A 10,986-nucleotide genomic window follows, 5' to 3' on the forward strand; every position below is an offset into this window, starting at 1 on the left:
TGCCTCTGCCACCACTTCTGCTGGCTGGTGCTGACCTGGCCGGGCTCCTCCTGTCCCCAGCAGCACATGGGAATCTGGCTTCAGCTACATGCTGCTCTAAATGGGACAGACCTACCCGGGTCGGCACCAGCCAACAGAGGCAGCGGTGGAGCCGTGTGCCGCTTGGGACTGACCAGCGCAGATAGGGGGAAAGTGCAGCTGAGTCCCTGCTGCTCCGGTTGGGCTCATCCTGTCCCGAGCAGCACACGGCTACTCCTCTTCCCACACGCACCGCGTTGGCCACGTCAAGCTGACGCGGTGCATGTGGGAACCTTGTTCGTTCCCAAGCCCTTCAGCAGCCATTAGGAGTCTACTGAGGGGCTGGGGGAGGGACAAGGGGTGGGAACGAAAGTAAACAGTGTTTACTTTCATTTCCCGTCGCAGCACCTCGGGCCTCAGAAAACGGCTTGGTGGGTCGCATGGTGGCCCACTGGCCATATGTTGAACAAGCCTGGCTTAGGAGAATAAGGAGGGAGAAAGGGAAGGAAAAAATAAGCAGTGTCTGCCATAAGGGGAGGGAGAGGGCAGGGAGAACTGTGGAGGGAATCAGTGGTATGGCACAGGGTAGTAAAGGGGACACTGGGCTGAGCTGCTGATTCCACACCCCCCTCTCCCGCCCATGCCATGGGCCAGATCTAGTGACTTTGGGGGCTCGGTCCAGCCTGTAGGTTGAGCACCACTGACTTAGGAAGGATGCTGGGGTGAAAACTGGTTACTTATTTTGTCAAGTGGTACTGTACCCTTGCACTCACAAGAAAACTTACTTTTTCTAGGTTCTGTAGTAAACAGGTCTTTCCTGTACCTTCCTGGTAGTCACCATCTTTTTCAGATGTGCTCTGAACTATACTTCAGAAGTACTTCCTTTACCAAATGAAGTGATTTAGTTTTAGGGCTTGTCTATATCTGAAGATTAATCTGGCTTCAGGTAGGGTGTGAATTTAAAGATAATTAACCATTCCTGATTAACTTCATATGTGCAAGCTCTCATTCAAAATGAGTGTAATCTGCTTTGGAATGCCAAATACTTCTACTGATTCTGGAATATAAGAGCATCAACACATGGAGATAATCAGGAATAACTCCCTGTGTAGACAAACCCTTGTTGTGGCTTTCCTGAGGTAATAAGGGGGTTTGGTTTCCCATAGCCAACAGTAGTTATGTCTGGCCATCATATCTGACCACCTCTGAAGCACTGGAAAAGTGTCCAGGAAAAATTGAAATTCTGATAGGGTAAGAGAGAGGTTGTCAGAGCCAAGGCTAGAAAGAGGAATTGGACAGCCTACCCATAGATGCCTGGCCCTAGCTAGTGCTATTATCCTGGCACTTCCTTAAACGCATTTCACCCAGTGATGGAGTGTGGGGGAGGGAGGCTTTACATATAAATGGTGATATGTGCAATGCTTCCTTGTTCTTTTTAAATAAACCCACATGATGGGCAGCAGTTCTCTGTTACAGTTTTTAACTGTTTTATGTAAATAAAACTTCCTTGCCTCCAAAACTATTTGGCTTGGAATCAGAGTGAAATCCCTCATAACCTGCATCCCTGTGGGCTGGTGCTTTTTTTTCTGAGATGAAAAATATATTACACTTTCCTGAAGTCAGAGTTCATCGATGCCATTTCCTTTGTAGTCTTAGCTAGTCACATGGTTCTTTTTGTTTTAAATTAATAAAATCCTAAATCTGAGTTCAAGAATAACAGTTAACGGACTCTTGCCACAGAAATTCAACCTTAAATTGTTTCCATATGGAGCCTTCACTTAAAGCCCTGTAAAACATGCCTACTCTTCCAGTGAAGTCCAGCTTCTTCTAGGCTTCTTGCTTCCCCCTGATTTTGGAGTGGAGAGACTTTTGCTGCCAGGTATAACAAGCATAAGGGGCCATTTTTGAAAGAAATGAAAACTTGAACTATTCACCCAGGGAGGAAAAGCATGTAAGAGTATTAACCATTATGCTAGAACCATTCTCAAGAGCAGGTCATTTGGACCAGAACATTTTACTAGTTGAAAATTCATCTTACAGAATGAGTTAATGGACTGTATGAAGAATGGTGGGTGCATTGTTTAAAAAACAAAGTCTAAAGATTCATGCAGAAACAAGTGCATAATGTCAACCCTACAACTTCAGAAATTGTTGGACTCTTATCACAAGATTAAGAAGCCATGATTTTGGGGACAAATATTTAATTAAGTTTTTGGTCTACCTTCTGAGCTCTTCCTTACCTCCTGCCAATATTTGAGAACTAGCATTGCAAAGTTTTAGAAACTTAGGGTGTGTAAAGTGATCTGGACCACTGCAGGATTACTCGGTACAGAATCCATTTGAGATCGGGGCTTGGCAGTATGCAAACACTTGAGATGACTTCTGCCCTAAAGAAACATACCCCCCCCCACCACCCCCATTTAATGCAAAGCATGAAACTGGGACTTGCCATACTCCTCTTATGTAGGGTCTAGTAAACATATATGATCCCTGCTGAGCTAGTGAGGCTTTGGACTGGTAACCTAGAGGTGAAAGGCTTTGTAGCTCATTAGCAATGTCCCTTGCCATCCAGTTCCCCTTTAAGCAACACCACTTTGTCTGAGGCTTGATCTCTTCAGAGAGAATGTTTTGGAGGCCTCCATACCTCTGCCACAAACCTCTGTCACATGACTAAACAGCTAGGAGTTTTAGCATGAACATCTTGCTCAGAAAAACTAAAGGATCACTTTGACTGTAGTGTTGTTGCCTTGGGATATGTTGGGGAGTTGGAAAGGAAAGTTGATATGTTGTTAGCGGTGTTTTGAGTCACAAATCTCTTTTGCTCATGTCATGGTCTCTCTCTTCTCTCAGGCTTTAAAGGAAATAAATGAAGTTGGCGACCTCTTGCAACTGAAATATTCCCGTCACCGACTGGTGCCTCTCTTGGACCGGCCATTTGATGAGACTACTTATGAAGAAACAGAAGACTGAATTCCCTCCATGTGCCTTGGGGAAGGGACCCCCCTGCCCCCCCCGGCCACAAATGTGCCACAGTCCTTGAACTACACATTTATGACTGCTTAGGCTAAAAAGGATGTTTCCTCACAATACTGAAGTGGCCACATCAGCTCTAAATGGTATTTTGTAAATAGTAAAAAAAAAAAAAAAAAGAGAGAGAGAGAGAGAGAGGAAAAAAAACCAACAGCTTTGATTCCTGTCTCTTCAGGGACTGGCCCTAGAGGTGCTTGGCTTCATTTTTTTTTTTTCTTGTTGCTTTTTTTTAATTTATTTGTCACAGTGAAATCGCAGTGACCCTTGTTGGCAGTTGGCGGCTGGCACAGACTCTTTGTATATGCCATGAGCCTCTGGACTGCCAGCTGACATGTCTCCAGCGTCTGTGGCACAGCGCTGTGGTGGCCACACTTCTGTTTTTGCTACTAGGCATCTAACCTTCCCAGTGGGTGATGGGCCAGTCAGTTTGCTCAGCAGAGACCTCCTAGAGGAACTGTTGATTGTTAACTTTTAAAAATGCGTTTAACAGGGCGGATAATCAACCAAAGCTTTTTTTTTCCTTTTACATTTACCAATGTTTAAAACTTGAACTTAGCATTTCTGGGGGGGGGTGTGTGTTTGTTTATTTTTAAAGTGTTGCTAACATGTCACTGACAGGACCATTGTTTCAATATGTTGTCTACTTCCATAAGCCGTAAGCAGAATGCCTCCCAGGACTTAAGCCCTGTCCCACACTCCTGTTTCTTTGTTTCAATACCAGCTGTTCTCAGTAGGGAGAGTGGTAGAGGATCTTCCTTGCATAGGATGGGTCTTTCCCATGTCCATTTCCAAAACCTGGTTTATCATATCCTTATGTTCAAGCAAATTTAGCTCAGAATGGAGAAAAAATGATGGGTATAAAGGTTACAATCTCAAATTCTAATAAACAAGCCCCTCTCTCATTCCCCCCTTCAAATATCAAAGCTTCCATTTCCTATCGGGACTAAATCCCCTTGATAAGAGTATGATAAATTGCCTGTAAGAGATGCTTTTATTCAGAGTAACTGTCCTGTTCCTCCTTGCTTTGATGTCTTTGTGCTGCTTCCATCATATCGATGAGATCTGTCTATTGAAGGCTTAGTTCTGACAGACCTTTTATGCAGAAGATGTAGATGCCTGGATCCTAAAACATAGATCGCTTTTCATCAGGCAAATGAAACATTTCTGATGGTGCCCATGTGAGTGTGCAGGTCTCTGGAGGGTACAGTATATGCAACTGTATTCATTCTGAAACTCTTCTTCCATCCAAAGGCTACAGAATCACTCAGATTAGTGCAGCAAATGATCTGTGTTTGGCTTCTTTACTTTGAAGATCTAGACTGCCCTGTTCATTACCTACCATAATGTTTTAGTTACCTGAATTCATTGTAGGTTTTACATTTGGAGTTCTTGTGATGGACCTGAGGCATCCTTGAAAAGGCACCAAAAATAAGTGCACAGCATAAGATTAACTCTGGCAGTGTTCATATTTGGTTGCCTGGGACTTGCAGCATATTTTCTAAGATCACTTTTAGCTAAGATCATCTTAAAACACTTAACAGGATTTAGAAGTACAAAATACAGATTGGGAGGGATTTCACTTTTAAATGTGGGTGAGTTGTTATACTTTGTGCAAAGGGCAGTGACCCTTTGATATGAGAGTCTTTTTTTTTTTTTTTTCTAACCAAAGCAGAACACAACTTGGATTTCTGGTGCTGCAAAGAGAACACTTTCAGCATTGACTGTAGCGACTCAACTGTCACTTCTGATACAATGCTGTGGATGAAAGTAGTATCAGCTTGTGTTTCATAAGACCCCCATTTTCAGATGTTTATGGATCGTGGCCCGTTCTGCATTACTCAGAAGCAGGTTCTCAAGAAACCCCAAAACAATCATTCCAGCTGATTTACTTTAAATGAGAAAAATGTACATTTGAAATTATGAAGGTTTTCAAATATTCAAAGGTAACTATTTTCTAGTGTATCTAGTCCACTGGAGATGGATTTTTTTTATTGGCTAGAAGTGATCATATAAACACAACACATGACCAAATAGGTCTGTGCTCCACATCTGTGGTCATGACAGTTATGGAATAATTCTCTCTTCAGCTGTGGCATGAACAACATGATCATGGAATTATGTGAGTTTATTTTGCCATTTTGATCCCCTTCACCTGCACTCTGCCCATTAAGCCTTTTCAAGCAGAGCTACTTATAACATTCCAGACCCACAGTCTGGAATGTTACAAGTTCAAATACAATTGAAGTAGTTCAATTGTATTTGCTATCCCTGCCTCTTTTTAAGTCTTCTTATAAGAACTGTTATTTTTTTTCTTTTTCTTTTGTTTTTCTCTTCCTAAATGTGGCAGGTGTCTGAATGAGTCTTCCCTGATTTCAGCTCCAGACATGAGAACATTCATTTCTGCTCAAGTGACACCTTTAAGGTCCAAAAGCACAGGGTATGGATCAGAAGGAAGCTGGGATTTGAGGTTTCTTCAGCCTACAGTAAATTTGTACTTTACTGTGTGTGATCAAGATAATTGAACCTTTTAAAATTGATATGCTCAATTGTACAAGGCTTATTATAGTCTAAAGATATTGATTGAATCTTTCTTTTTCTGTGTACCTATTTGGACCCACCCTTGAGAATTCTAATAATTGATTCAATCAAGTTTTTTACAGCATTTCTAAATAGATTTTCTGCTCTTTAAAAAATGAAATCCTTGCTGGTATCCAGTGGGGTTCTATCAGCACATTCTTGGGGTGACCTGTGGACATTTTGAATTTGAGCCTATAACTTCTTTTATGCCATGGCATGCTGTTGCATTAAATACTGTATGCATTCCTAAGATCCTGTTCAATTCTGGATTTCATCAAATGTAAAATTCATCCTTTTTTTTTTTTTTTTTTGCTGGCAACAACACCTTACAAGAGAAGTAAATGATAGAAGCTGTCTTAATGCGTTACCACAAAGGGGAAATGCTGCTTTAGGAGAGCCTTGCCAATTTTTTGGCCAGGTGTAGTTGAAAAGGATTTCCATCCCCCTCCCCCCACTGCCCATATAAAAAGATGTACAAAACCCACCAGGTGAGGGTTGACCTTATGCAGAGGGGCTTGTTCTATACTAGTCACTAAATTTAGATGCATGTATGAAATAATACCTCTATCTGGATAATTAACAGAGGAGGGAAGGAGAAAAAGAAAGTTGCTTTCCTGAGCTTGCCAAAGGCTTTTAAAATAGCATACGGTGCCAGTGCTGATGTTCCCTTGAGCTTTTACTAAAATATAGATCTCTTGCATCTCTCACTTGGCTTTAAACAAAAGAAAACAGCTGTCTGCTAGTGCAGGACATGGTCTGCTGCTGCTAGGAACTGGCCTTCTCCAATCGTGAGTCGTCTTGTACATTTAAGAAATGGTGAGATTCATAAAAAAAAATCAAAAAAGGCAATTAAGTTCCTTTGGCTATCAAAATACCAGGGAATTTAGTTCTTTCTACAAGACTTAGGCACTTCTAAAAGATCTCTGCACACACGTGCCATTTTAATACAATTTTGGTTTCTTTATCACTAATATGTGCACGTTTCTTCCTCCTTAAGGAGCATCTTTAGAGGCCTCTTCTAGCCCCCTGTGGATTTTGAACATGCTTTGCTTGAGCCAGAGCTCATGGCTCAGGGCTTGTGGTTTGACAAAACACCCTGTAGAGGCAAAAGCACTTTCTGCACACTTCCTTGTTGCTTGTGTGGTCAGTTATCAAGGGAAGGCAGGGCAAATCTTTTTGCTGGAAGGAAACTACCATCCTTCTCTTGCCTCTTCTCTGCCTAAAAAGGAGAAATACTACCCATACTGCTTTTATAATTGCATCTCCATCCAGAGATCAGGCAAGGGAAAAAAAAGTTTCATTGAGAGTAATAATGCAGCCTAGTGTTCAGATGAGGGAAAATCTGGCTGCTTGGTACAGCAGGTAACAATGAGTAAAAAGGGAAGCATGGATCTTACCATCACTCATTTTCTACTCTGCAGAAGGCTTTTCCACAGGCATTGGAGCAAGGCTCTTGATGGTAGGAGTGCAGCTGTCACTGCTCAAAGGGATGCTTTATTAAAACATTTCCTGCTCCAGACCACCTGCAGTTCCAGCCAAACAAAAGTGCTCCCTTCCCTCTGTCTACCCCCTTCAGGATAGGTGAGCACATCTTGTGACGGAATGGCATGCTGGGCCTATACAGTCCAGATGTTTCATCTCTGCATAGAAGACTAAGTTTTGTTTCATTTTAAGTATTGGGCTTAGCAGTACATCACCCATAAAACCCCTTCTCAGGTGAAGCGGTAGCTGTCTCTGTACTAGAGCTGGAACCACAAATGGACCACCATGTGATGAGAAAACCAGTCAGGTGTTTTCTGTTTTACATTCCCTACCCCCACCCCAACTATCTTAACCTGTGAGGTACCTGGTGGCTTGTACGCCTACAGGAACCCAGTCTTGCAAGCTCTGTTCCTGTTCAAGGCTTTGTCTGTTGGTCTGGCTTATGTGAATAGCATCTGTATGAGGGACATACTACATCTCATTTCTTTATTTAAAAAAAAAAAAAAAAAGTGATTTGTCCTGGGGTTAGAGCTGTTTTGTTTCATCTGTGTCCCAGAAAAGGGCTGGGCAGTAGAGGGATGACTGCACTGTACAGTACACATTTATAAAAAGGCCTTAAACTGTGATTCTTTTTGGTATGAAGCATTAATATTAAACTGACCTTAAAGAATACATGACTTTTAACCTGCAGATATTATCTTAATTAAGCAATATGTAATGCTGTTTTCTTGGGGGTGGGAAGGTCAGGCTCACTCTATGCAGCCATGGTTGTCAGCAAGGTTTGTTTAGTAAACAGAAGAGGCATCCATACACAAGGGCCAAAAGCAGTCACTGCAGTACTCTGCATCTGCAATTCTGCTTGGCAAGGGTGGGCGATTAGTCCCTGTACTGCTGGAAGACAGGAAGAATTATTAGAAGGCAGAGAAGGTTGACATGTAGTATTTGGGAAGCTGTGGCAACTGGTAACTTCATTTCCTCACCAGGGACAGCCAGGTGTTTCATTTTGAACAATGTGGCAGGGGTTGACACAGATACTGAGAAACTCTGGGTCAAATTAAATGCTTACTTTTCCATACAAACACTGTTTTGCCACATCAACTGTTTTGCCAAATCTCACCCTGTTCAGCCAGTATTTCTGTAATCCGTTAGTGGGGGTGTATTAAGCTAAATGCATCTCCAGTTGGTTGGTATCACTGGCTAAGAAAGGTTTGAGAGAGACCCAAATAACTTCCATGGAGCCTGAGGCTTTAGGCAAATAGCCCCAAAGCTAATGGTGGCCCACTTTTTTCCACAGCCCCTGGTCAGAATTACCACCATGTCATAGCTCGTAGTCTTAAATTGCACTGTGTTCCTATGCCTCTATGTTGCTGTAATGTACATATATATTGGATTTTTGTAGATAAAACATTTTAAATGAAATTTTTAAATGGGCTCCCCCCAAAATATTTTATGCCAGATATCTAATTTTTTTTACACTGAGAATAACATGAATCTAGATGCCATGTGGGCAGGGAAGGCGAGGAGAAGCAGATGGCACATTGGCTTTACAAAGGGTAACAATGCATGTAAAAACACTGGAGAAAAAAACAACTGCTTGGAATAAAAATCCATTCAAGTACATTCTATGTTCTGTGTAATAAAAAATTCAGAAGAAAAAGCCTTGGTTGTGTGTTCACTCTTTAAAATGTTGACAAGATTTATGCCCTGTTTAATGAGTCAGAAAGCACAAACTCCTGGGTTTTGTACAGGAATTTCTAGATGAAATTCTATACCCTGTATTTTTCAGTGGGTCAGAATAGATCATCATGCCCTTTGTTGCCTAGATCTGTATGCAGCATTTCAAGTGAGAGATGCCTAGTCTCTTTTCAAGTGAGCTGCATAGTTTCTTTCAGTCAGTCTCCTTGACATGGGTACAGGTAAGGGTGCCCAAAAAATGGCCCATGGATTCCTGATGTGCATAACTGAAGACGGGTATATCTTTGGCAACCAGAAGTTGTGGCATGTAATATTCCATCTAGATCCAAAAGCAAGCTCTGCACTTGGCTGCGTAGTTTGACTGCTTCAGAAGTAGACGGGCCAGTGTTCCTCCCATTAATCATTCAACTGGAACCTTTGCTAGTGTAGTCTACCTCTTGTCTGTCTCTTTGATGGACAAGAGTACAGTGTCCATCATGGACCAGAGATGTACAAGAGTACAGTGATGTCAGGGAAGCCTCCAAAAAGCCTTCTTGATCCTTCACATCCTTGGGACTCTTGATTGGCATCATTGTCATAGTGTGGGATATTCCCCTCAAAAGGGGATATATATATAAAAAAGACTTTTAAATACAAATGTGACCCATATGTATGAGATATTGAGCATTACTAGCCCAGCCAGGGCAGTTGTAGGTGCTGTGTGGTCTCTAGAGAAATGATCACTGGAATAGAAGCTGGAAACTCTACTGTAATCTTAGCCTCTTCCCTGTGGTATAACCTTTTTTTCTCCTTCTATTCATCAAAATGTAATAACTTGGCTAGTCTGCCATGCTTGTTACCACCACCCTGTTCCAGGTGGAATTGGAATGGGTCAGCTGGGTGTTACAGATTCTGGGCTGGTAATAAAAAAATGCAACTTCTCCTTTAGCTTGGTGTTTAGGAGGATGAATTCTGTTGCTGTTGTCAACGTGAAAAGCTGCTGTGGAAACAGCATGCTGTGTACTAATTGGTAGTGTAAGAGTGATGCTTTAGCTGTGATGGTCCAGAAATTATGCATGCAGCAGGTATTTTTTAGGACTGTGGTACCTTTCATTGTACCCACTGTGTAGTTGGAATCAAGTTAGAGAAGCTTTTGAATGCAAGACCTTCTTTGTCAGGACCTGACCAGGAGCACTTTGTATTCAGAAGTGTGTCTAACTTTATCCGAGCTACGTAGTTGGCCCAATAGAAGACAGCACCCTCCAAAATCCCTGTCTCTTGTATATTAATGGCTAGACCCTGAGTAACTCCAGAATTGTTATACCCCTTACCTACTTCCTAAGGGACAGGAAAATAAATGGATGGTTGTAACATGCTTTGAGGCCTGTACACTGCCACAGTGTCTTTCTTACCACATACGCTGCACCTGGTCCTGACTGGGACCTGGGGGCCATATTGTCAGAAAATAGTCTACCTTGGGGCATAGAACCTCATTGGGCTCCAGCTTTTGGAAGGATTGATTAACTGGTACTAGTCTCCATGCATCTGCACTCTCTTACAGGACCTCCTCATTCCCACATGCTGAGTGGTAGTTGCCAGAAGAGTATGTATTAGGGCTTTTCTTCTACTGCGCCATCAGCAAATGTGATGGGACCTCAAGGTCCAGGAGGATGGGGCATGGCAATAGGAGACCTGTTTTCTGCTTCTGATCCTGTCTCTTCTATACACTCCCTGGCTGTGGCCTCACCCAAGACTTGGGACCTCCTGCTCAACCTGTTCCTGGCTCAGACCAAGCTGGTCACCGGCCCAGACCAGGAAGGAGGCTCTGGCTGGGGGGAGCCAGGAAAGCATTGGGCTATTTTCCTGCCACTCTGCTCCCCTCTCTGGGCAGTTTCGCAGGGGTCTGGGAGACAACAGGCGCTGGCCAGTGTGCTCTGCTGGGCCTCCCTTCTGGGTCCCTTCTTTTGAACCTGGGAGCCTCACTCCCTTTGCTTTTTAGTTGTCTCAAGAAATTAGGTGTTGTGTTCCCAGCAGCTTCTCTTCTGAAGGGAGATTTCTAGTTTCTTTCTGGGCCCACCACCTCCTCCACACCCGGCCCCGGCCAGTCGCGGCTCTGCTAGGACAAGCCCCCTCACCTTCCAGGCCCCTGCTTTGTGCCAGCGGGGCTCCTCCAGCCTCGTCCCGAGCCACCACGAGGAGGGCCCT

General features: G+C 43.1%; 1 protein-coding gene and 1 long non-coding RNA gene across 2 annotated transcripts in view; both read left to right on the forward strand.

The window, feature by feature from the left end:
• SPTLC2 (serine palmitoyltransferase long chain base subunit 2) overlaps positions 1 to 3,026 on the forward strand; it is a gene marked incomplete at its 5' end in the record, with an annotated part of 112,152 nt that extends 109,126 nt beyond the window's left edge. Inside the window, 1 exon segment of the mRNA XM_006035961.3 lies at positions 2,869 to 3,026. Coding sequence (XP_006036023.1) covers positions 2,869 to 2,988 — 120 coding nt within the window.
• An 11-nt stretch (positions 3,027 to 3,037) lies between these two features.
• LOC112548055 lies at positions 3,038 to 8,764 on the forward strand. The gene is made up of 2 exons (XR_003091863.1): positions 3,038 to 5,167; positions 5,396 to 8,764. It is a non-coding gene; the product is annotated as an uncharacterized LOC112548055 (long non-coding RNA).
• The last annotated feature ends 2,222 nt before the right edge of the window (positions 8,765 to 10,986 follow it).

This window comes from Alligator sinensis, unplaced genomic scaffold (assembly GCF_000455745.1).
Source record: "Alligator sinensis unplaced genomic scaffold, ASM45574v1 scaffold1185_1, whole genome shotgun sequence".
Classification (NCBI taxonomy): domain Eukaryota; kingdom Metazoa; phylum Chordata; order Crocodylia; family Alligatoridae; genus Alligator; species Alligator sinensis.